Source organism: Podarcis muralis, chromosome 3 (genome assembly GCF_964188315.1).
Source record: "Podarcis muralis chromosome 3, rPodMur119.hap1.1, whole genome shotgun sequence".
Taxonomy (NCBI): Eukaryota; Metazoa; Chordata; class Lepidosauria; order Squamata; family Lacertidae; genus Podarcis; species Podarcis muralis.
Window position 1 is genome coordinate 21,995,944 of NC_135657.1, and position 25,140 is coordinate 22,021,083.

Consider the following 25,140-nt stretch of genomic DNA (forward strand, 5'->3'; position numbering starts at 1 on the left):
AAATGGTATTGTTGGTAGGTGAGAAATTTAAGAGTACATTTCTTAGCACTTTGGTGCCACACAGTGGTAAAACTCTGCAGGACAATGAAAAAATTATCTTTTAGTAAAAGTACTTGTCTCTATTTACCAAGCAAAAGTGAATATATTAACAACTTTAGAAACATGGAAATTAAAATATACTCTACCAAACATTTAACGCAATTAGTAACTCTAAAAAATATTAATACTCAACCAATATTTGGTCTGAGCTGCATTATAATGTTATACTCTAAGAAATCAAGGCACACTACAAGGTGCTTTAACAATCTGAGCAAAAAGTCTGTGAAAATGATAAATGTTTAAATGGCCTCTAGATTATGACAGGAATCTGAACAAATGCAACATTTGGATGAAAGTATATTAAAAAAGGCACACACATGCCAGTGCTAATGGACCTCTGAAGCTAGGTAAAAACTGTGGTTAATCACCCATGCACTTATTTAAAGTGGTGCCCTTCACATGGCTGATGTAGTTATGTTGCTCTATAGGTTGACTTCATATTGTTGCATTTAAAAATTGCTTTATTGTATTTTAATGTTGTTCCTCGCTCTGGGATTGTGTGAACAATGAAGAACAAATTGTAAATAATTCACGAGTGAATGAGGAAGCTGGTTTTGAAGATTATGCTGGCAATGTTTGGGTGCCTTTCAAACTGAGTAAGGATTGTAACTTTGCTTGAAAGTACTGGAAAATTAAAGCCCAAATTTGTCCAATGGAATAAGGAGCGCACATATTAAATGGAAAACTGTGTGACAGATCCAAGCAGGTACACCACCTATACTTTACTTAGGCTGCAATCTTATGCCCATTATTTGGTAGGATAATGCAATTTCTATGCACACTTACTTGAGAGTAAGCCCATAGGACACAGTGGGATTTATGTCCAACTAAACACGAATAGGAGGACTGAGCTGTAAGAGCACAGTCCTTGTCAATCTACAATTTCTCATGTACAGAATTACAATCTAGGCCCCCCAAGTAACCTTGCCAAGTTTGGGCCACAAGTATCCTAACTTCTGATGTGTACAGAATTTGGTTCCTGTAATAAAAATGAACCTGCCAGACTGGCACAGTGTTCTACTTTGAAAACTCAGTTTTGATTGTCTGAATACGGAAGTTACGGAATAAAGTGTTGCTCTGGGCAGTAGCGCAAAATGTCAGAGTTTGCAAGCTTAAAAACTACTTTTTTCTATGTTACCGAGAAGAACTCTTTATTTCTTAACCTCAAAACTCAGAAGTAACTCCCGCGGTATTCAGCCCGAGTCCCCTTGTCCTCCCGTGGATGGTAAAATGACCAAACTCGCCTGCTGCATTGAACACAGGGGGGTTTAACTTCGGGGAAAGAAACGCTTCTGGGCCGAACTGTCAGTCTTATTAAACTCCGTGGGACTTTAACTCTCCCAAGCAGGCACGCAGAGGATTGGGCACCGTGGGGATATTATTGAGGAGGGAGCCGTGTCCTGCCCAGATTCTTCGCTGGACTGCAACTCCCATCAGCCCCCCTCAGCAATGGCCAAGGGTCAGGCATGATGGGAATTGTAGTCCAAAGGACCTGGCGAGCCTCAGGTTCCCCACCCCCGTTTTACGGCCCTCCATTTCTCCCTTAAGCCTAGATTGCCCCTCGGGCTGCTCCTCCAGGCCCGCGCCTTGGCCTCCCCGTTTCCCCGGCTGGCTGAGTCGGTCCGCGGCGCATCCAGTGCGCTCGGCCGGGGCCTCCCCGCGCCCACCCCCGGGCTCAGAGGAAAGACGTGGCTCGGCGGGCGGAGCGTTGCCTGTCTGCTCCTCCGTCCGGCCCCTCGCGGCGAGGAGGCGGCACCACCAGCAGCCGGCGGAGGAGAGACTGGCCGGGCCGAGCGGGGCGGTAAGCAGCGGGAGGCGCGTAAAAGCGCGCGGCGGGCGAGCTCTCTTGGAGAGCGGGGCGCTTCCCTGGATGCGCTCGCCGCCGGCTTTTCGTTTGCTTGTGTTGCAGGTGGCGCGTCTCGTGCATTTTTAACCCCCCCCCCAAAAAAAACCCCAGTAAAGGGTTATTGGGGACGCTAAGCTGTTCCCTGAATCTAGCTCCCAAACAGCAGGGTCTTCCTTCTCCTCCTCTGCTTTGAACCAAAGAAAACCGCTCCTGGGATTCGGGGCCACGCGATGTAACGCGCCGCTCATAAAGCCCAATCTGATCAAGCGTGCACGCTGCACCTTTAAGGGACATCGGAAGCACAGTTACTTTCTCCCCCTTCCCTCCCTCAAAGAATTCTGGGCCCTGTAGTTTATTAAGGGTTGCTGGGAATTGGAGCTTGGCGAGGGGTAAACTACAGTGCCAAGCATTCTCTGGGGGAGAGAAAGTGCTTTGGATGCGCCTTAATGGTATAGTGTGGTACATAGCCATTCTCATTGATCCAACCTCGAAAGTGCAGTGCAGGTGGTTATATAATTAGGCTGCAATCCTCGCCATGCTATGAAGTTGTTTCCATTGAATTAAGTGTGGCTTACTCTTGGATAAATGGAGATAGGATTGCCGCCTTTGTGATGAAGAAGAGGCACTGAGTCCTCTTCCTGCACTCCATTGCAACGTGTGGAGATTTGTGCAACTTGCTGCCATGAGTCTGATGGCCGCCAGTCATTTATGGCTATGTAGGTATCTTTGTTGATCATATACCCAAGCATACTTTGCCTATGGAGTGGCTAATGAAACAGACGAAATCTATAAAAAAAATAAAAATAAAATGTCCAGTAGCACCTTAGAGACCAACTAAGTTTGTTCTTGGTACAGTTCTACCTCGGGTTACATACGCTTCAGTTTACAGACTCCGCTAACCCAGAAATAGTACCTCGGGTTAAGAACTTTGCTTCAGGATGAGAACAGAAATCGTGCAGCAGCAGCGGGAGGCCCCATTAGCTAAAGTAGTGCTTCAGGTTAAGAACAGTTTCAGGTTAAGAACGGACCTCTGGAATGAATTAAGTACGTAACCAGAGGTACCACTGTATAATGAAACAGAGTAATTCGTGGGGAAAAATTAACAATAATAAGAGCAAATAAAACAATTGCATTGCATTCACTAAAAATGATTGTTGTAATGTATTGCTTGTAGGATTCCCTGGGTTGATTGGGGAGCAGGGGACTGGACTAAATTTTTATCTGATCTGGTGAGATTCTTCTGAAGTTCAAACCTGACTGATCCCCGGTGCTGAAAAGAGAGAGGCCAGTCAAAATCTGGAGTGGTTAACCATTATCCTTCCAGATTTTGTTGGACTCAAACTCCCACCAACACCAGTTAGCATGGGCACTAGTCAGGGATGATCAGAGTTGTCCAGCAATATCTGGAGAGCCACAAATTAGCCACCCCTGTGATAAAGGAATTTTTTGGAATTTTCTCTTCTAGGCTGTAGGTTAGACTGTTCCCCCATCCAATGTATGTGGGCGTGGAAAGTGAGACAAGTCAGGGAAGAGAGTTCAAGCCAGCCTCTCTGGCATCCTATTTTGGTGTGCAGGGTATTTTCCTCTTTTTTTTTTTTTTTTGTGGGAGGGCATTCAAACATACAATTTCCCACTTGCAACGTGAAGTGAAATGAAATAACACTACCATTTGATGCTGCTGTATGTGCAGACTGGCCTAAATTCTGGGGCTAAGCCATGGTGAACTGTGGCTCCAATTAAACTCAGGCAAGTTTTGGGATGAGGGGAACCTGCGGCTGGTTTCTGTGGATGTATGAGAGTCAGGGGCACAACATTCTCTCTATCTGCTGTCGACTGTTGTCCTTATATGTTCACCAACTCCACAGGTCATTAAAAAAGTGTATTTATGGGTAGCTGTTGGAATCTAGATGGAGTTTAGATGGTTAATGGTTGGAATCAGATGGATGGTATTTCAGGGAAACAGATCTATTCATCTAAGCGAAGAAACAGATCTGTTCATTCCAAGAAGTAGCTGTTGTAGGGAATGTCACAGAATTGATTTAAGGGCAGGTCTGTGTTGCCCCCAGATAGAGATTACACACTGCAAACATTATTCATGTTGTCAGATGGCAATGGTGATTGCTCATGAGAAACCAGTCAGGACTCCGACTTGTCTTTTACAGGTTTTATTTAGGTGCAAAACTATTTACAGTGCAGAACCACAAGTTCACGTCTGCCTCAATCGCTAGCAGAATCCGGGAGTGGTCGTTTCCGGGTCCTCCCCCAACATAACAGCTTAGTAACCCCCAGCCTTTTCCTTCCTTCTTTGCGTTTTACACCTCTGGGCAAGGTGGGCGACGGAAGAGGTGTGCTTCCCTCCTGGCCGACTTGGCCAGGAGCGGTGCTGAGGCTTCCAGCAGCTTTGTGTTACGTTGAACACAGGTAGACAGACCATGAGCCCAGTTTGCACTGAAGTCTTGGGATGAAACCCTATGGCCACCTATGTTTTGCTGGAGTTTGCAGTCAAGTTTTTACATTATGGATAAAGCATTACCCATTGGTGAATTATGGATAAAAAAATCTAGCTCATAGGGTCTATGAATATTTTCTGAACTTTTTGTGCAGCGTACGTATAAAAAAACCAACTGCCACAAACTTTTTGCAAAGCACAAAGGTGAACGGGAATTAAACAGTCTTTACTTTTAAATTGTGCATTTAAAACAGTGTTGGTACCAAGTGTCAACTTATAATCTTTTTCAGTAGGCAATTCTTTAATCTACCAAAATGGTTTTAAAGAAGAAGAAAGAGATTCAGGTTGATGCCTTTGTTCTTGATCACCAACAGCTTGAAAGACTTCACTGTAAGTATAATTAAGTTGTTTAGTTTGTCTCTCTAGACGTATTTCAGTGGTACTATAATGACTTTTTAAATCCAGTCCTCTTGATGATACCTTTTTAACTTAAAAAGAAAAATCAGCCCTTTTCATGTACTGTAGTTTATATGATCTTCCCACCCCATTTTGAAAGAGTTTCTGCACTGAAGATCAAAATTAAAGGGAAACATTCCAGAATGCTTGATTTTGTTATTTTATAATTCTCCTTAAAGAATGTATTGAGGATGCCCTTGAAACACTTTCCTAATTTTTTTTGGGGTGGGGGCGTTGTAGAAAGTTGGTAGAAAGTAGGTCCTCTGGAAGCTGTAATTTTTGTAAAATCTGCTAAATATTGTGAAGAAGAATACCCTGCCCATCTGACTGGGTTGCCCTAGCCCAGTGGTGGCCAAACTTGGCCCTTGAGCTGTTTTGGGACTACAGTTCCCATCATCCCTGACCACTGGTCCTGTTAGCTAAGGATGATGGGAATTGTAGTCCCAAAACAGCTCGAGGGCCAAGTTTGGCCACCACTGCCCTAGCCACTCTGAGCGGCTTTCAACATATATAAAAACATAATAAAACATTAAAGCTTAAACAGTTTTCCTTTAGGTTATATAGTTATATAGTTACACGTCTCCTTGACATCTGATGGGAGGGTGTTCCACAGGGTTGAACTCATTCTGTGCAGTAGTAGAGCTTTAGGTAGCACTTGGGCAATGTAGACCCCACTCCTATATCTTCTCCAGAAAACTATATTTTCGTCTTTAATGCAGCACTCATCCAAGAATTGGATCTAGACATCTGTGAGGGGAGTTTCACTTGTGGAATGTTCCTGTAAAAGAAAGGAGAAGTGGTTTTCACCGATTCTCCCAGCAGCCCCTGACACTCCCTGAAAAGCAATTATGTGTGGGTTGAGGAACTCTCTGGAATAAATGAGAGGTGGCAAAGGAGACTGGAGGAGGGAAAATGCAGGAATTGGTGAATACTGTTTTCCCTCACCCCCTCTTTCCAGTTGTGGAAGCCTCTGCTGGATCATAGCTTCTTCCGTGAATGGATAGGACCCTGCTGGAAACAGAAGGACTGTACTGGATTCAGAGCATTAGTTTCAGATAGAGAAAAATAAAACCTATGCAGTGTATGAGCAATTGACAAGGGGGAAGTCACCTCAGTGAAGGTTGTTGTTGAACTGCCCCAAAAGTTATTGTCTAGCAGCAGCTGGTGGTCTATAGGCTTCCCATCCCTGGCCTGCAGTGTGATCCGCCATCTTAGCTTGTAACTGCTGGGAATTCATTCATCCTCTTCCTTTTAGCTGAAGGCAGGCTACAGTGGTAGCTGTCGTGTGTTCTGGTTACAGCTAAAGACACGATTGGGCTGCGTGACTGCATTTTCCAAATTACTCTTGGTTTGTACTCTGCCTGAAGTTTCTTTGCTGAGAATCCAAATGATATGTTTTCAAGTTGGGATGATTTTTACTGGAACTTCTACATTCTTAATCACAGTTGTTGGATTCAATACAGAAGATGCTTTCTATGTCTCTAATAATTGCCCGGAAATAAGAACTTCAGCAGGTGTGTTCTCACTGATCGTAGTGGTGGAAGAAAGCAACTTTTGAAATTATTTGTCCTTGTAAAGGCACAAGAACTGTTCTTGTTTGATCTGTCAACTTGCAATAGTAAACAGAAGTATATGTGTTAATGTGTTAATGGGTGTTTCAGGTCTTTGGGTCAGTGAAACATTCACCCCTCCATAACATAAAAGATTTAGAAATTGGCATTTACAATATGCATGTTGATAGAATATTAAAGGTTTTCTTTACTTACTTTCTTTCTGCATAGCTTTTGCAGATGCTGAAGGACAAAACCTAGCCTCTCTGCTGCTGCGTTGTGCACTGTTACCTGATGGCATCCAGCAAATCCATTGTGTCAAGCAGGTCTGATTTTAGTAGCATTAAAAATAGTAACATGGAAATGTGTAAAGAAGAGCTGCAGATTTTCCTACTAATGATTTTCCTACCAGTTAGGAATGGTTGAAGCCTAAGTAAACCAAACAAACAAATGTGATCCAAAAACTGTCTGTACTAACCTTTTGTAGTGCTGTGTTTTCTGCAGTTAAATTCTACTTTATTTGAACTTATAACTTGATTGAAGCAAAACAAATACATTTTAAAATAGGGATGGCTAAACCCAATTTCAGGGACTGGATTAGGCGCTCTGGGTAACCTTTTTCTGGCCTCAAGGCTCAACTCGCTCTCTGTCTCTGTACAGGCAGTGACCAATTTATGCGCGTCCAATTCATGCAAAACCATGCATGTGTGCATCGCAGCAACCTGAAAGCAGCTTGAAAAGGGGATGGGTGGGGCAGGGTGGGGTGGGGTGTAACAGGGTGAGACAGGCTCCCCCCAAGCACATGGGGGTCAGGAATGTAAACCCACAGATCTTGAACTGGTCTGTGACCGTAATAATAAATTTCTTCTTCTTATTATTATTATAAACCCACAGAAATCGGTCGTTGCCTGTATAGATAGTTTAAGTAGGCACAGTTCTTTAATGGAGATATCAGTTGGCTTCTCTCCAGCCCTCTGTCATTTTTATTTGACGTGCAGGAAGTGGGTGGCCACACCACTGCTAGCAAGTGTCTCCCGCAGGATTTGTCAAGGTCCTCGGGCCCAAAGAAGGCTAGCCACTCCTGGTTTAAAAGAAGTAAGAGCATCCAGAGAATTGGAACACTGAGCTGGAGAACTTTATAATGCAACCTTTGGTTGTAGATCGCATTTGCATCACACACATTGTCCTTGCTATAGCTGTCAACTGTTCCGTTTTTTAAAGGGACATTCCCTTATTCCAAATAGGATTCCTCGCAAGAAAAAGGAAAAGTTGACAGCTATGGTCCTTGCTGACTTCGATCGTATAGCCAAAAGATAGATCGTGTTATTTAATGTTTTAGTAGTAGACGTATCTGTATGTATAGGACGATGCAATAGCTAATGCTGAATTCTAAAAAAACATATTATTCTTTGTTGTGCATAGATTGTGCCTTTACTAGAGAAGATGGATAAAAGCTCTTTGTGTGATCCCATGGTTAAAAACTGTTTAGATGTTTTGGGAGCGATGTTCTTATCTCTGGATGTGAAGAACCCTTTGAAAAAAGTGTTTGCAAGGTAAGTGTGTAGTTTTTGCCTATCGGGTTTGGGGTGTGGGCGGGGCCACCCGTTGCTCCAGCCGTCCAGTTCGGAGGGCAAAATAGGGAGGGGCATCAACTATCCAGCCACCAGAAGTGTGTGTGTGTTTGTGTGTGTGTGTGAATGCATCTGGGGAGCTACTGTAAGTTTGTGCTCTGCAAATAAAGAATTAACTACTGGCCGTTTGTCCTGCTTGGGCTCAGTGTGCTTGGGATAAATGGTCTGACTTGTTATCAGGGAGATTCCTGTATCTGTAAGGGTCTCCCAGCTCTCCAGAGCAGATTTTTTTTTGGGGGGGGAGGAAGGAATTCAAAGAGGAAAGGGAGGATTGGCAGAAACGTTTCCCTTGCCCCCTTCCATGAGCAGGAGCTTAGACATGAATGGAGCTCCAGTCACCAGGTTTCCGGATCTGACCCTTTCTGTTTAGCACTTTGTGATCAGTTCCTCAACAAGCCCGCCCATATTTCTGGGCATTGTTTGCTTGACTTTTGTTTTGTTCCTGGCCAGGGCAACTTTTGTGTCTGATTTTAAGACTGAATAAGATTTATAGTTTTGGCTATGCTGCACTGCAGACCAGAGCTTTCCAAACTGTGTGTCGTGACACGTTTAGTGTGTTGGCTTTGGCGTGTCGTGTGAACGCTCCCTGTGCTCCTTCCAGGGCTGGAAAGGGGTTAGTTTAACTTCGAGTTTGCTAGTAAAACTGAACGACTGTGTTGCAAAATGATGCATGTTTAAAAAGGGTGTCACCAACATGAAAAGTTTGGAAGGCTCTGCTGTAGACAATAGGGATGATTTGATCCCTGTTGCTTTTAATATTGAATTAGAACGTGACGTTTGAAAAGAAGGCGTGGACAATATGGTTGCAGTTTGTGAAACGGTGAATGTTCTGTTGTGAACCTTGGCTTTGAAGCATTGGCTGCCTCTGCCTTATTCGATTCTATCCTCTTCCACCAGAGAAGAGATGAGTTTTCTAATTGCTCTCACCATTTTTGACTGAATGCTCTCTACCTCAGGTTCTCTATTCCTTCTGATGCTCTAGAAACTGTAAAGAATCAGACTCACATTAAATTTTACTAGAACAGTGAGTGCCACAGTTTCTTATCCTGTAATCAGATTCACTAAAATTCATCCTGAAGTGTTATGGCGCCCAGAAAGATCGAATTACATGTCCTTTTACATTCCATGCTTTTAGCATCTACATCTCAGATAACTTGGCCATGCTCTCTTCTCATGCAGCTCCCTAAACGGAATTCCTGAACCTCTTATGGCAGAAGCTACACAGAGTTTTGTGTTCTGCCTCAGAGAAGAACTAAAAACAACAGACCTGTCTCAGTACAGAAAGACTATGGACAACCTTGCTTCCTGTATGGAAAATAACACTATAGGTATGATGATAAGTTTATAACAGTTTGGAACTTGCAATTATTACAGAAAGAATTTATATTGTTATGATAAGTAAAAGCTGCTTAAATACTTACTTTCATCTTTCAGGTAAATCAAGTGTGAATATCCTGTTCAAAGAAGGTAAATTCTTGACATTTCTGCTTAGGTTAAAATGTTCTAATAGTGCTGCTCCATGGGAATTATGAAAACACTTTTCTACCCTTTTGGTAGCTCTTTGGGCGGTAGAAAGAATTAGAGAGAGGGATCTGAAAAAGCGACTTTAGGTATTACCGACTACACTGAAAATGATGCAATCACTTTATGTCTGTAAACAAGTGCTTAAAATCCAGGTTGCAGGCTTTCTTCCCACATGTGATTATTCCCAGGGAGAGTGCTGGCAATCTGGGGAATTTGTTTCTGTACCAAAGGATGTCGCTTTGCATAGCTAGCACATTTCTTAGCAGCCCCTCTTCCCCGCAAGGTGGCAGAAGGAATTTGGAGCAGCTATGAAACCTTAATTCAATTAAACATTAATTGAAATAAACTATTTCGCTAGGATGCGGGTGGCGCTGTGGGTTAAACCACAGAGCCTAGGACTTGCTGATCAGAAGGCGGGCGGTTCGAATCCCCGTGACGGGGTGAGCTCCCGTTGCTCAGTCCCTGCTCCTGCCAACCTAGCAGTTTGAAAGCACGTCAAAGTGCAAGTAGATAAATAGGTACTACTCCAGCGGGAAGGTAAATGGCATTTCCGTGCACTGCTCTGGTTTGCCAGAAGCGGCTTAGTCATGCTGGCCACATGACCCGGAAGCTGTACGCCGGCTCCCTCGGCCAATAAAGCGAGATGAGCGCCGCAAACCCGGAGTCGGCCACGACTGGACCTAATAGTCAGGGGTCCCTTTACCTTTACCTATTTTGCTTGTTGGTATTTCGTGGGATTGATATGGTAGTAAATACTTTAATCTACGGAGGCAAAATTGTGCATGGGTTATTGAGTACACAGATTATAGCCCTGTTTTAGCCTTCATGGACCACAAGGAAGAGTTCCTGCCAGTGAGATGTGCTTTTCCGTTTTATCTCCCCGCTGCCTTGCAACAGACCACTGGGACTGGTTCACACGTGCCTGTTCTTCATTTAATGACAGCATTATCAAGTGGTCATTGTAAGTTACGCAGCATGACCTGCATGCGGTTCTTTACTGGGCAACATGTCCTTGCTCCCAAGGAGATTGGAATCCGTGTTTCAACAGTGGAGAGGAGATGGTGGCGAAGGAAACACTCAGGACTCTTTATATCACCCAAAATGCAATGTTTTTTAAAAATGCTTTCAGTTCCCGCATTCAACTGACAGTCATCAAATGGAGAGAAAGCATGTGATGTGAACCAGGCCTGTAATTAAACTTCTTAATTGCTTAACGCCCCAGCCTCTAGGCAACATACAATATAAGGAGTATGTCATTTGTATCATAGACTGTGGCACTTGTCTTTCTCTTTCTGTATGGTAAAAGTGTTGGGAAAGAATAGCAGTGTCAGGATAATAATAATAGTTAAGGTAGTAAGTACCATTGTTTCAGGCAATATTTATTTTCGAAGCATTTTTATTAATGCCTTCTGACCTTAGCTCGCAAAATTTAAAGTGGCAACTATAGCCATGAAGCAGATGGCAAAGCACAGCCATAAAACGTACATGAAAACCAGTAAAACAGGTCAGCAATGATAATGGCAGCAAGGAGTTCAAATGTGCCCCTAAATGCCTAACCCAAGAGTAGGTCCTGCACAGAAAAGGATTTCCATAAATTTGTCCCTGGGAGCCACTAACAAATTCAGAAGGTGGAGGCATTGTAATCAGTGTCTCTAATGACCTTAAGAATGGGGCAGGCTCGTATGGAAGTTGGCAGTCATTCAGATACCCAGCTATTATATAGCTGTTTATTCTCTGTAGATGTCCCAAGTTTCTACCAGGGTTTAAAGGTGAAAAAAAAGTGAGAGAACCTGCAGTATCCACTGAGATGCAGTTTTGTCATTTTGAAAAATATTACATCTGTAGTCTGGCATTTCATTTGTCTATTGCTGCATTATCTTTTTATGTGAGACCTATTTATATCAAATACTGGCTTATGTAAGTTTTCCAACTATATTTTCACAGCTCTTCAATTTCTGCAGAAATCTGTGCTTGAAATAGAGGAAGAAAACAGGTGAGAACTGCTCCGTGTAAAATGTGTGCTGGTTGGAATGTGAGACACACTGTGTAGGGACACAACAAGGTCCGTTTGGAACAATATTGCCCTTGTACTTCTTTTGAATTCCCTGAGATGGATGAGCTGCAGCAATCTGTGATTCATAGATAAGTTCCTGGAGTTCAGTCACGCTCTGTGGAGAGGAAACATTGCTGTTTGGTTTTCTTTCAGAGTTTATCCAAACAATTCTGAAATCTGAGAGGAATGCAGAAGAATATAGAAACAGTTGTTGAATGGTGCTGTTTAGAGTTCTGTTTAGCAAATTCCCCCCAGTAAGTGAGGGCTTGCTTTTTTAATTCCAGGGGCAGAAATTAAGAGCAGTGAGAGGATGTCATTTTTCGATGGGCTGGCCAATCTAATCCTGAAGATTCAGAGGGTGGGTTGTAGGCTTTGGCTGTATTTGACAACAGGTTTTCTACAACTAGGATTCTTTATTGCTACTAATATGGAAGGGGGGGGCTTTGTTTTCCTGGAATGGAGAATTCCTGAGATTCAATATGTTTTAGACTCTGTTCAGAAAGCAACTCGAGTGAAGCCATTTGGAATTGAGTTTAGTTTTAAGCTTGGTTTTCTACAGCCTAATAGTACGGTCCCTTTCCTTGATGATAATAAAAATGTAAGAACCAACTCATTGGTGAAAAAGAGCTCAGAATGTTTTTAAGCTGCAGAGAGGTGTACCCTTTTAACGGCAAACGGGTTATTGTATTTTAATATTCTGTTGGAAGCCGCCCAGAGTGGCTGGGGAAACCCAGCCAGATGGGTGGGGTATAAATAATAAGTTGTTGTTGTTGTTGTTGTTGTTGTTGTTGTTGTTATTCCCACACAAATAACTTGGTCTCACTTATCTGCTAAGCCTAACAGTTGTTGGTGGCAATTGCAAAACCAGTCAACAACTTGTTCCTTAAACAGATACTACATCAATATGAAAGTCCTTTTGAATTTTAAAAAGTTTGCTGTTCTAAGAAATATAGCAGTCATGAAGAATACGAAAAAGAGAGAAAACAACTCACTGACTTACTGAGCTTGTGCAGAAAGCAGAGCTTGCCTATCCCGTTAGGCAGGATGAGGCCACTGCTTCAGACGGCGGAAGCCTTCCTGGTGCCCTGCCACTCAAGCAGCTGTGGCGGCAAAGTGCTGCTGCTATCAGCACCAATTTTAGGATCTTAGATCTTGCCCCAAATTGGCACTGATAGCAGTGTGGTGTCTCTGACAGCTGTGGATGCGGCAGAGCATGTTTCACACACCAACTCTTATTAGAAGCATTGATAATCTCTCCATGCATACTCTTTTTGTTGATTTTTCTTTGTTGATCATTTTCTGAGACCCTGTTATGTGTCTCTCTCTCTCTCCCCCCCCCCCCTGTTGATAGCGCAGTGCATGAGACCATAACAGTTCCTTCTCCCTGGTGGTGCCTACATTGTGGAAATCCCTTCCAAGGTCAACTCATTGATTGTGGGGTTTGCATGGCACATTAAGACATGGTTATTTCAACGAAGTTGAAGTTGGTCATTGCCTGTGATGGAAACTCGTGTCACAGTTAATGGATTAATTTGATGCTGCCATAATACACGTTCAAGTGACTAATACCGCTATTCATTTTCAATTTTCTTATACATTTAAAGGAAGCTCAGTGGAAATCGCATTGCTCAAACTCGGCTGATGCACGATTTGTTGATGGGTGTTAAAGTTTCAATGATGTTGATACAAAAAATTCAGGAAAACGTTCAGGGAAATTTCTGGAAGACGTTAGATTCTCCTATTTGGCAAAGTATGTGTGGACTACTGAACCATTTTTCACACTTCTTAATTAATGGTAAGTAGTGCTGATATTTATGGGTGGTTTTTTAAACGCTTCTTACTATATTGGGCATTGCCTTTTAGTAAGAAGATAAGAGTCATTCTGAAGGAAGAGCGATATAAGGGAACCTCTTGGTGGTTTGATGTATGTTTTTTTTACATTTTAACAGTGCAGGGTTTGGAAAGAGAGTTGCCTTGTTTTGCTGTCTGCATTGTGTCCTTAATGGAGAAATACAGCTCAGCTAGAGGATGAAGATGGCGCTGTGGGTTAAACCACAGAGCCTAGGACTTGCTGATCAGAAGGTCAGCGGATCGAATCCCCGCAACGGGGTGAGCTCCTGTTGCTCAGTCCCTGATCCTGCCAACCTAGCAATTCGAGAGCACGTCAAAGTGCAACTAGATAAATAGGTGGGAAGGTAAACGGCGTTTCCGTGCGCTGCTCTGGTTCGCCAGAAGTGGCTTAGTCATGCTGGCCACATGACCCGGAAGCTGTACGCCGGCTCCCTCGGCCAATAAAGCGAGATGAGCACCACAACCCCAGAGTCGGCCACGACTGGACCTAATGGTCAGGGGTCCCTTTACCTTTACCTTTATAGGATGCAGACCAGTTTTCTGAAGCTGTAATCAGGAGGCGTAATCAGCAGAAGTCCTCTGCCCCCAACCCCAATTAGTGGGAGCATGCGCTGGATTGCAACCCCTTATGTAAATACAAGGAACCCTTCTGTTTACGGAAGGGCTACCTTGTATCGAAGCCAGCATCCCTAGTAAGAATTGCCACTATCATTTGTTGATAGAAAATATTTCTAAAAAGATGTTGTGCTGTTGCCTTGCCAATACATCAGCAGCAAACTGGATGCCTGCTTAGTTGTGAGTAACTGCTGTTTAGGCATGTAATGTGGGCGCTAAAATGTTAAAGAAGATGCAGAGTCTAGATTTCCATTATATCTTGTGTAAGTTCCCTGAGTTCTCCACTGCACTTATTGCTGTGAGCATTCTCCCCTGGTTTTTTTTGCACCATACATGCTATGGTTACTGTGTTGGATGCCGGCAACAATAAAAATGGAATATATTAAAAATAATTAGCAGTTCTAGAAAACAATAAATCTGAAAGAGAATCTAAATGTCCTTTGCAATACTAATATATTTCAATTTTATTTCTGCAGAAGACCTCTTACAGACTGTCCAGACTACAGCAGGGTTGGCTGTTGTTCTCTTTATTAAGACCATGTTTGAACCAGGTGAAAAGCTACCTTGTTTGGTAAGTGTGTTTCCCTTGGAAAAGTTAAAAAAACAACAACCCACAATTTACTTAATTTCCAAAGTGAAAGTAATCATAGGGTGAGATCCAGTGTAGCGTGAGTGGCATACGTGTGTTCTCAAGCAGCAGGATTTGTCCTTCCTCTCTCCCCGCACCCCCAATTATTTTGGAGCACTGGAGCAGATTCTGGGGATGTGTGGGGCTCCACAGGGAGGGGAGGGGAGAAATCAGAAGATTCATCGTGCAGGCAAATTTCTGATGAGTCAGTGAGCAGACAGCATTGAATGGCACCCAAAATGTGTTAAGTCAGCAGTTGGAAGGGAGAGCTGTTCTGAAAAATATAGTGGCCGTCTCAGTGTACAATCCTATACGTGTCTACTCAGAAATAAAACCCCTTTTTCAATGGAAATTCCTTGCAGAGTGCCTTAGAGCGCAGTCCTGCACGTTCCTGGTTAGAAGTTGCTCCCGTAGAGTTCAGTGGGGCAGACTCCCAGTCGAGTGTGTATAGGGTTGCAGCCTTACAGCACAATCATAACCGTGTCTGCTCAGAAGTAAAAACTATCAGTCATGTTGAATTTGGTGGAATATGAAATCTATGCATGTGTACTCAGAAGTAAAAACCCACTTGGCGTCAGTTGGACTTTTCCCTCAAGTGTGCATAAAAGGTAAAGGGACCCCTGACCATTAAGTCCAGTTGCGGGCGACTCTGGGTTGCAGCACTCATCTCACTTTAATGGCCGAGGGAGCCGGCGTTTGTCCGCTGACAGCTGGTCATGTGGCCAGCGTGACTAAGCCACTTCTGGCAAGACCAGAGCAGCGCATGGAAATGCCATTTACCTTCCTTCCGGAGTGGTACATATTTATCTACTTGCACTTTGATGTGCTTTTGAACTGCTAGGTTGGCAGGAGCAGGGACCGAGCGATGGGAGCTCACCCGTCGTGGGGATTCGAACCGCTGGCCTTCTGATCGGCAAGCCCTAGGCTCTGTGGTTTAGACCCCAGCGCCACCCGCATCCCGATCAAGTGTGCATAGGATTGCACTATTTATTTTACCCTTGTTAAACTTGTATAGCCTGCCAATTTTCTGAACATTTCTTGAGTCTGGTGCTCTCTGAATCCCAGATAATTTGTGGCGGTACTAGTACAGTCGTACCTTGGAAGTCGAACAGAACCCATTCCGGAAGTCCATTCAACTTCAGAAACGTTCAGCTTCCAAAGCGTGGCTTCTGATTGGCTGCAGGAAGCTCCTGCAGCCAATCGGAAGCCATGGAAGCCCCATTGGATGTTTGGCTTCCAAAAGAACGTTCAAAAACTGGAACATTTACTTCCGGTTTTCGATCGTTTGGGAGCCAAAACGTTTGACTCCCAAGGCGTTCGGGAGCCGAGGTACGACTGTATACTGAATTGCTGAATTGTTCAGTGGTGGGAATGCTGCTGAGTTTTTGCCTCGTTTCCCTTTTAGAGTGATTTGATCTTTCTATTCTAAATGGAAAGCTTGAGATAAGTGTATTTTACAAGCCTAGCACTGATCATGGGAGCAGAGAACAAAGAGATTAAATTTATAATTTATCGTTGTGACGTTAACCTATGAGAGTCGCAACTGTATTAACGGTGTTAAGAAAAAGGAAACAAACTTGCAAGACGTTTCCGTCTTGCGAAGCAAGCCCATAGGGAAAATCATCTTGCGAAGCAGCTCAAAAAACAAAAAACCCTTTCGTCTAGCGAGTTTTTTGTCTTGCGAGGGATTCGTCTTGCGAGGTACCACTGTATTTTTTTCTCCTTCCCTGTGGTTTAATTAACACTGTATTGCCTTTTGCAGATCAGCGACTTGCTTTGTGGCTCACTGAAGCATTCTGACTTACCAGACTGGTTTGTGGACAGCTGTGGGAGTCTTTGCACTGCGGAGCTTTCTGACTCGGTCCTCCTTTTCCTCTGCCACGGAGCACTCGCTATGCTAGAGTGGAAGAATGGCAGCATGGACCGGAGTATGGAGAAGCTGCTCTTGGATATTGCCTTGACTTTGCTGACCTTGAGTACACGGTAAAACTACATTTTTAAATGGTGTTTCGTTTAGCTGGAACTTGGGTTCGCCCATTACTAGAGCTCAGGTTGCATTATAATGTAGATTATGAATAAAATGTGGTAAAATATATATCAGAGAATAGAATCAGAGAATTGTAGAAATGGAAGGGACCATCACCTGGTCCAACCTGCTGCAATGCAATCTTTTGCCCCGTGTGGAACTTGAACCCACAATCCTGAGATTAAGAGTCTCATGCTGTACCAACTGAGTTATCCTAAGGTAAAGGTAAAGGTACCCCTGCCCGTACGGGCCAGTCTTGCCAGACTCTAGGGTTGTGCGCCCATCTCACTCTAGAGGCCGGGAGCCAGCGCTGTCCGCAGACACTTCCGGGTCACGTGGCCAGCGTGACATTGCTGCTCTGGCGAGCCAGAGCCGCACACGGAAACGCCGTTTACCTTCCCACTAGTAAGCGGTCCCTATTTATCTACTTGCACCCGGGGGTGCTTTCGAACTGCTAGGTTGGCAGGCGCTGGGACCGAACGACGGGAGCGCACCCCGCCGTGGGGATTCGAACCGCCGACCATGCGATCGGCAAGTCCTAGGCACTGAGGTTTTACCCACAGCGCCACCCGCGTCCCTTGAGTTATCCTAGCAGAACCTTAAATATCACCACCACAAGCCGGCCCAAATTGAAAGGCCTTGCAGTGTTTTGGAAAGGGACCTGGTCTTTGGCAAGTCTTGATAGGAAAAGAGGTCCAGTGTTGTGGGACAGCTGCAGCTGAATCCTTAACGCATGTTAGCTGAAGTGCTGAATTGACCTAAATTTTTCATTTGGTCTGATTCTGGATCAAGGACTTTCTTCTTCTTCTTCAATTGGACAATGTGGATTCATAGGGAAATAAAAGGATTCATAGAGTTGGAAGGGACCCTGAGGATCATCTATCCAACCTGAATTATGCAGCTGCCACCATACAGGATTGAACCTGCAACCTTGGCATTATCAGTACCACGCTCTAACCAACTGAGCTATCCTTGGGATTGATTAATTGGACCTCTTGGTGCTGCCATCTGTCCTAACTGAAAGCAGCCTGGATACCACAGCAGTGTGGTTTTCAGGTGGTTACTGTATTTTTCCATGTAGAACATGCCCCCTTGTATAAGACGCCCCCATTTTGGGGGACTCAAATTTAAGAAAATGGGAGGAGATGGCTATATTACTAGAGTTGTTGAGCTTTTTTGGGGGGTGGGATGCAGGAAATCACTAACGCGAATGACAAGTGCTAAGAATCGCTCGCGTCGCAGAAGCTGGCAAATGTCTGTCCGTTTGCAAACAACAGCCGGAAATCGAACGCCCATTTGCCACAGCGGCAGCCAATCCAAGGCAGCTCTTGACGTAGCAACCAATCACCTGCTCAGTTAACGCAGGAGCAGCCAATCCAAAGCAGCCCTTGCCGCAGCCAACAATCACCCACCAAATTGCTGCTTACAAGCTGCAGCTTGTGGCTGCAACCAATCACCCGGTCCCCACAATGTCCTGCCCGTGTATAAGACGAGCCCCGTTTTTTCACATTATTTTTGAGTAAAGAAACCCCTCGTCTTATACACGGAAAAGTACAGTATCTCAGCTGTCTTGAATGCAGGAGAAGTAGCTGCCAAGGATCTTAACACGCATGCTTTCCTTCCTTTCCACAAGTTTAGAGGAGATTGCCTCTCAGTAAGGGCAGAAGGGGAGCAGCCTGAGTAAGCAAAGGAACCCCTCTGACGCTTCACACCATGCAAGACTATGGTCTGCCTCAGGCAGAGGAAAGAGGCAAGGGTTCAGGACAGATCTCTAGCTGATGTTTACCTTGTCACCAGGAGGCTGCTGACTGCCTGTAGCCAAGACAAGCAGCCGCAGGGGTTTGTCCCCTGGAATGTGAGACGAGAGCACGGCCGAGATATGTTCGTGCTGTTTGTTGTATATATTGGTACTGCTTTCCCCTCCAGCAAGTACAGACAGTGGGTGGGAGGGAGGTTTGAAGGAGATACCAGAGATTTGTCCCTAATCTGCTCCTTGGATTTCATACTATTTCCATTTTCAGGAGAATAAGCTGTTCAAATGAGAAATGCACTCTGTATAGGACCTAGGATAGCATGTTAGAGGTACACATAGAGCAGGGATGTCCAAGAGGTCGATCGCAATCTACTGGTAGATCCCTGCGAGGTTTTGGTAGATCAGTCGATCTCTGGCTCCCTTTCCTTAGCGTTGCTAAAACTGACTCCTGCCTTGCTCCGTCCTCCATTGTTGTTTGATCTTTGGAAGGGAAGACGGAGCTTTCTCTGTGTTACTGTTTCCATCCATAGTGATCTTTTTGTGAGTGACTTTACCCCTTTGTCCCTTGCCTTTAACTCCCTCCAAAATGGAAGTCCCCCCCAAGTTTTTTTAACCCCTAAAAAGGGGGTTTTTCTCTTCCCCCCAAAAGCTCAATAACTTTGAGCTGAATCCCCCCCCCCAAAAAAAACAGGGGTAGATCACTGCCGGTTCTGAATTCTAAAAGTAGATCGCAGTCTCTTGAGAGTTGACCACCCTTGACATAGGGCTTTGTAACGTTGTGAAAATTGGCAAAGATTTGAGGATCAAAACCAATCCACTTTTAAAATACGGTAATCTTTCTCCATCTTGATACTCCGCTTCTCTCTTGAAGGCTTAAAGAATCTGTTATGGCGGCATCCTTGTCCAGAATTCTAGCTATCTGGACGGCTTCGGCGCTGGATGCTCTTCAGTCAAGTTCTGAAAACCTGAAGCGCAGCCTCAGTGGAAACTCGGGCACTATTGGAAAAATGCTGGATTATGTCTATGCTCATTGGGAGCATCCTCTCGATGCTGTTAGACACCAAACCAAACTGATATTTAGGAACATCCTCCGAATTCACCAGGCCTCAGCAAATGGACCCATTGTAAAAGTGGACCCTTTCTTCTCGGGATTGATTGACAACTTGCTAAGTTTAGAATGGCACGTTAAAGGCAAATACTCGTCACTTGGCTGCCTTGTTGAATGTGTGGGCATTGAAAATATTCTGGCAATGGACAGGACAATTCCTGCGCAGATCTTGGGCGTCATGAGCGATCAGTCTTTTGCACCTTACGCAAGCGATTTGTTGGAAACCATGTTTGTGAACCACAAGAGACACCTTGAGTCCACACTAGAAGGGAACACCTGGATCGACAAGTGGCACGAGGCGTGGGTGTCTCCCCTGCTGTCGATTTTGTGTGATGGGAATCCAGAGCAAGCCACCTACGTAACAGATTATTACTTACCCAAGCTGCTGAAATGTAGCCCCGAAAGCTTGAACTACATGATTAAAATCCTTCATACATCAGCTGAATCTAATGTTGGTAAGATCAGACTTCATACCTTGTACTCCAGGTGGTTTAAACTGCATAGCTGTCAACGTTTCCCTTTTTTAAAGGGAAATTCCCTTATTCCGAATAGGATTCCTCGCAAGAAAAGGGAAAAGTTGACAGCTATGTTAAACTGGGCAGGTGGGTGGGGAATCCTGCTCTCCTCTTTGGCTTCTTTTGACAGGTATTTCTCTGCAGAGCAGAGGTGGGAGAGATTCTAGGATCCCAATTGCTCAGAGCACAGGTGACAAGAATCCATCTTGATGGCCAAGAACATAGCTTAGAGACCCCCTTTTTATGCCTTCACATAATTTTGCAAAACAGCAAAATAAATTTCACCTTACATTGTCCTATGTATTTGCATAAAGCTTTCCTTGCTTCTTATCAGTGAACTTTAATAACAATGTGCGAACTGCTTTTTCACCCAATTTTTGGTTTCTTCCTATAGAAGGGCACTTTTTAAAATTTGTTGTTGTTTTTTAAATTATTGTTGTACTGACTGGTTGACCGCTAGGTAAAATGTGTATACTGAGAATTTAGAGAAGGAATTTAAAGCTGTTGGTGTTTAGGATACCTTTAGCAATATATTCTTATGCCTAACAGATTTTGATTTTTAGAGTGTTGTTTTTAAGCAGTGGAGCTGGAAGTGGTCAGAAATTGCTGCTTTTGTAGCAGCATAAAAACAAAGTTATTATTATTATTATTTATTCATTTATATGCCACCCATCTGAGTGGGTTGCCTCAGCCACTCTGGGTGGCTTCCAACAAGTTAAAACATCAAACACATTTAAACATTGAATATTAAAAACTTCTCTGTGCAGGATCTTGCAATACCAGAGGAGCACTTGGAGCTTTGATGGCATGCCTGAGAACAGCAAGAGCCCATGGGCACTTAAAGTTTATATACATGATGCATAGTGGTCTTGTATCCATTACCTGTATCAAACAAGGTTTAGTTCATCAACACGATCAGGTACAAATCTTAAGTGTTTTGTGCATGTGTGCTTTTTAAGTTTTATATATTTATTACAGAGAAAAACTTCGTTAAAAACTTCCTTATTGTTTTAAAAGGTGCGAATAGACGCTTTAGGTTTGCTTTGCGAAAGTCACCGGAGCACAGAAATTATTTCCACCGAAGAGATGCAACTGATTGAGTTTTTTATTAGCTACAACTTGAACAGCCAGTCTCCAGCTGTGAGGCAACAAATCTGTTCCCTGCTGAAAAAGGTAACCTTTAAGCATGAACTTGAAATTCCACATACGCCTCTTTAGAAGTTCTGTCCACCTTTGCGACAAATGTTCTCAAACTCCATTACGTTTCGCCCTTGCTTTTTTTAAACATGAAATAAGTTGCGGTGTCCACTTCGATGTTTCTTGTTGGGCGGCATCATTGTACCGTATTTCTTTTTCCTTTTTCCAAAGTTGTTCTGCCGGGTCCACGAGAGCTCCCAGACAGTTCATAAAATGCAGCAAACCAAGTCCAAGCAAGGCCTGGGCAAACATTCCGTTCCATGGGATCCATTACAGACTTTGCATCAGTACAAGGTATGTGTGCACAGAGTTTAAGAACTATGTGGCAATTTCCAAACATTGCAGTAGCCACAAAAGCGGAGAGTGCGATCCGTCTGTGGCAAAGGACAGTCTGAGACATGATGGGAAAGAAGACATATGAAACTGCCTTTTACTGGCTCAGGCCACAGTGATTGGCAGTAGATCTCCAAGTAGATTCCAATCGTTGAGCCTAGGGCCTTGCTTGATACAATTCTACCACTATCTGTGGCCTGCTCTGAAATATCCTGTTTTCATGCCCTAATATCCAGGCAGTAAGGCAATCAGCTACTGCCGGGAATTTTCAGATTCTCACTGGCCCTGAAGTGCCACTAGGCATTGCAGCCAACTCACACTCAGCTAGACTTTGGATCCCTAGTGAAACGTAGTGCAGGCCACTTGCAGAGGGTAGAATCTCCTTGAATTTTGAGGTGATCATAAGAAACAAGTAAGGAGCACTGGGAGAGGAAGAGATGTGGAATGTGGGAAGGATGGAAGTGTGGAAAAAGGATTGAGAACTTGTAAAAATATATTGGCTCATGGAGGTTGGGTTTGTTTTTTGTTTGTTTTTGTCCAGGAGGATATCCCTATGGGGCTTGGCAAAACCCTGCCAGAAAGGGGTAACTAGAAACTGGGGCTATCTCATTGGCTGGGTAAAAGGATTAATGAAATATCCAAAATATCCTCGACCCCTTTTGAAGACAGTCTTCTGTTTGATCTGTCTGTGGCTTCTATTTCCCATCCTTAGGATTTCATGTCCTCTGTCTGTGATATCCTTTTTGGAGCCCTGTTTCCTGGTTCATCCCATCCAACCAGATTTACCGCACTGACTGTTTTGGGATTAATAGCTGAAACGTTTCCCGTATCCGAAGGTAAGCTGTCTTGAAAATGCGGTGGGGAAAGATTTTGTTAAATGTCTATGGTCAGGTTATATTATAACTGAATACAGTGGCTTTTTTCTTCTCGGTTGCCACCTGCTTTTTCTCAACAAAAAAATGGAACAGCAGTAGGAGGAGTAATAACATTTTGTATCAGAAGAGAAGTACTCCAGTACTTGGAGAGTGCTGAAGTTCAAGTGCCATATGGCTCATTCGCTCCTTGCTATTTGTCTGTGATGTGAATGGGTAAAGCTTGGTGTATTGGAGTATCTTTTTTCCTTGACCTTGTCTTCCCAAATGCAAGGTGGTTCTTTTAAAAGTAGATTCAGAGGCAATACAAGACACAAATGAGTGAGAAGATTGAAGATTTCATTCTAAACAGCAAGCAATATATACCGTACATACTGTAGGGGAACAGTTAGGATCACCCCAAAAACCCTAAAACTGTTCGTGAATTCCCCCCCCCCCCAACCAGGCCTCGAAACTGTTCAAAACTCCTTTTGTCTTCTAAAAATCCAAAACAGCTTTTCTCTGCTCTCCTCTGCTCTATCAAAAGATGCTGTGGCAAAAGGCTAAATGTTACTTTTAAAGGCTAATGAATAGACTCTGTCAATGCCAAGAATACTCAGGCCTGAGAAACGAATCTTATCTCATTCAGTTGCAACATCTCTGGACATGCTGAACCGCTCTCATTCCCCCTTTCCTGGGAAGAGTCCAAAATAGTCCCAAGACAGCTTTCTGTTCATGCTCAGAGGAACTCAGGGGCAGGACTCTGGAAGAAGGGGGAGGGATCTGGAAGGGGTATATATGTTTGTGCACATGATTGTGAACTCGTGCATGCTTTTTGTGACTTATCACACTTGCTCCTTCTACCAGTTCATGGATGGTAGAAATAAAAGCCTTTTTCTCCGAAACTATTCCTTGAGTGTCTGTTGACTCCCACTTCCCTTTCCCAGGCGCAATATTTTTCCCACCCGAGGGCAAAGCCTCATAAGGCTACAATACCAAGCAAGCACCTCAACCTGCCACTTGGAAACCCTCAAGAAGCGGGGAAGCGATTCCCCAAGTGGCCTTCGTTTGCACGGCCCTGCGGCCATCTATCTGTCCATGAGCTTCAAAGAACCATCTGATTTATAGCTAACTAGCCTGTTAGCCTTGCCCAACTAGCTATGTGCAGATTATTCCTTAGCTAGCCACCTCTTCCCATGCCGTACGCTCTCCAAACAATGTCTAACATCAGAAAAGGTAAAGGTACCCAGCACTGTTCCATCCTTCCTCAGATTAGGGCTTCCCTGAATGTTTGGTTGGAATGTAGTAAAAAAGCAACAACCATGCATTTCTTTGCATGGGGTGCCTACACGTTACGTATTTATATCTGTGAACCTGAATACAAAAAGTCAGGTGAGAATTGACAATACAGGGAAAATTGTTGCATGGTGATGTTTGCTGCAAGTTGTAATGTGGGATGCCAGCCTGCCTGCCTCCTTTGACTGGTTTGTTCATCTTGCCTGGCCTGTTTCCTGAGGACACTTTCTGGCACGGCACTCCTTCCACCATGATGGCAATGATCACTTTAGGCTTCTCAACGCAGCAAGTAGCTCCAAACGAAGAGCTCACCGGATGGGGAGGGAAATGCCACATAGTTCATTTTTAAATCCTTCTGTTGCACAGGCTCTTCATGTTACGCTACCCTGTCTTCCCTTTTCTTCAGCCATACCAGGTCTCGTCTTTTTGTAAGAATGCAACCTGTCCTGTAAATTGAACCACAAACTCTCCTAAACTGTTTCCAATAAGTTGACGTTGAACTGTATGATTACTTCATTTAATAATGCAATCAAGTGCAAAATCTACATGTAACAAAACAGAATGCAACATTTCCCCTCTGTGACTTATAACAAAAACACCCTCTTTTGCATGTGTTCGTTGGGTATCCTTTGGAGCAGGCCAGAGCCAAGAACTGTTTCAGGTAGCGCAAGAGGTCAGCCTTCCTCGGCTTCAGACTCTACTCCACTGCTTTGCCAGCACTTTTGAGGAAATAAAGATCTTGGCATTTGATCTTCTGATGAAGCTTCATCCTGTCTTGCCTTATTTTCGGGTATGGATAAAGTTTATAAAAACTCCACATTCTCAATTTTGTAATCATTTTGCTTGTTGAGCTCTTAAATGTTGGGTTGAAGGCTACTTCAGAGCTTACAGCGAGAAATGGGTTTGTTTACCAGTCTCCAACCCTTAAAAAAATTAAATAAATCCTGTTTCATTGGAAAATGAGGGAGGGGACGAAACTAGTTTTCCTGGTGGACCAATTGGAAGCAGAATTAAAACAGGATGGGCCAAGACTCCATCCTGTTGCTGTTCCTCCTGTATGCCTTTTTTTTTTTTGCCTCTGGGTTGGCAATTGAGTTAGGTATTGGGACCGTTGAGGGACACGGGTGGCGCTGTGGTCCTAGGGCTTGCCGATCAGAAGGTCGGTGGTTCGTATCCCCGTGACGGGGTGAGCTCCTGTTGCTCAGTCCCTGCTCCTGCCAACCTAGCAGTTCGAAAGCACGTCAAAGTGCAAGTAGATAAATAGGTACCACTCTGGCAGGAAGGTAAACGGTGTTTCCGTGCGCTGCTCTGGTTCAACAGAAGCGGCTTAGTCATGCTGGCCACTTGATCCAGAAGCTG

At 44.0% G+C, this 25,140-nt stretch overlaps 1 protein-coding gene across 7 annotated transcripts in view; it reads left to right on the plus strand.

Moving 5' to 3' along the window:
- Positions 1–1,626: 1,626 nt before the first annotated feature.
- THADA (THADA armadillo repeat containing) overlaps positions 1,627–25,140 on the plus strand; it is a 152,560-nt gene continuing 129,046 nt past the window's right edge. For 2 of the 7 annotated variants that reach the window (XR_013392139.1, XR_013392140.1), the window contains exons 1-16: positions 1,629–1,900; positions 4,685–4,784; positions 6,632–6,726; positions 7,823–7,953; positions 9,211–9,359; positions 9,466–9,498; positions 11,500–11,548; positions 13,213–13,403; positions 14,551–14,645; positions 16,465–16,685; positions 19,353–20,044; positions 20,872–21,023; positions 21,122–21,277; positions 21,473–21,595; positions 22,347–22,470; positions 24,420–24,571. Coding sequence is in view for 5 of the 7 variants with exons in the window: in XM_077925539.1 (XP_077781665.1) it covers positions 4,709–4,784; positions 6,632–6,726; positions 7,823–7,953; positions 9,211–9,359; positions 9,466–9,498; positions 11,500–11,548; positions 13,213–13,403; positions 14,551–14,645; positions 16,465–16,685; positions 19,353–20,044; positions 20,872–21,023; positions 21,122–21,277; positions 21,473–21,595; positions 22,347–22,470; positions 24,420–24,571 (2,439 nt within the window). In the remaining 2 variants the exon portion in view is untranslated. Of the gene's footprint in view, positions 1,901–4,684; positions 4,785–6,631; positions 6,727–7,822; positions 7,954–9,210; positions 9,360–9,465; positions 9,499–11,499; positions 11,549–13,212; positions 13,404–14,550; positions 14,646–16,464; positions 16,686–19,352; positions 20,045–20,871; positions 21,024–21,121; positions 21,278–21,472; positions 21,596–22,346; positions 22,471–24,419; positions 24,572–25,140 lie in introns of all 7 variants that reach the window. The other 5 variants (XM_028724800.2, XM_077925537.1, XM_077925539.1 and 2 more) reach the window with 4 other exon arrangements.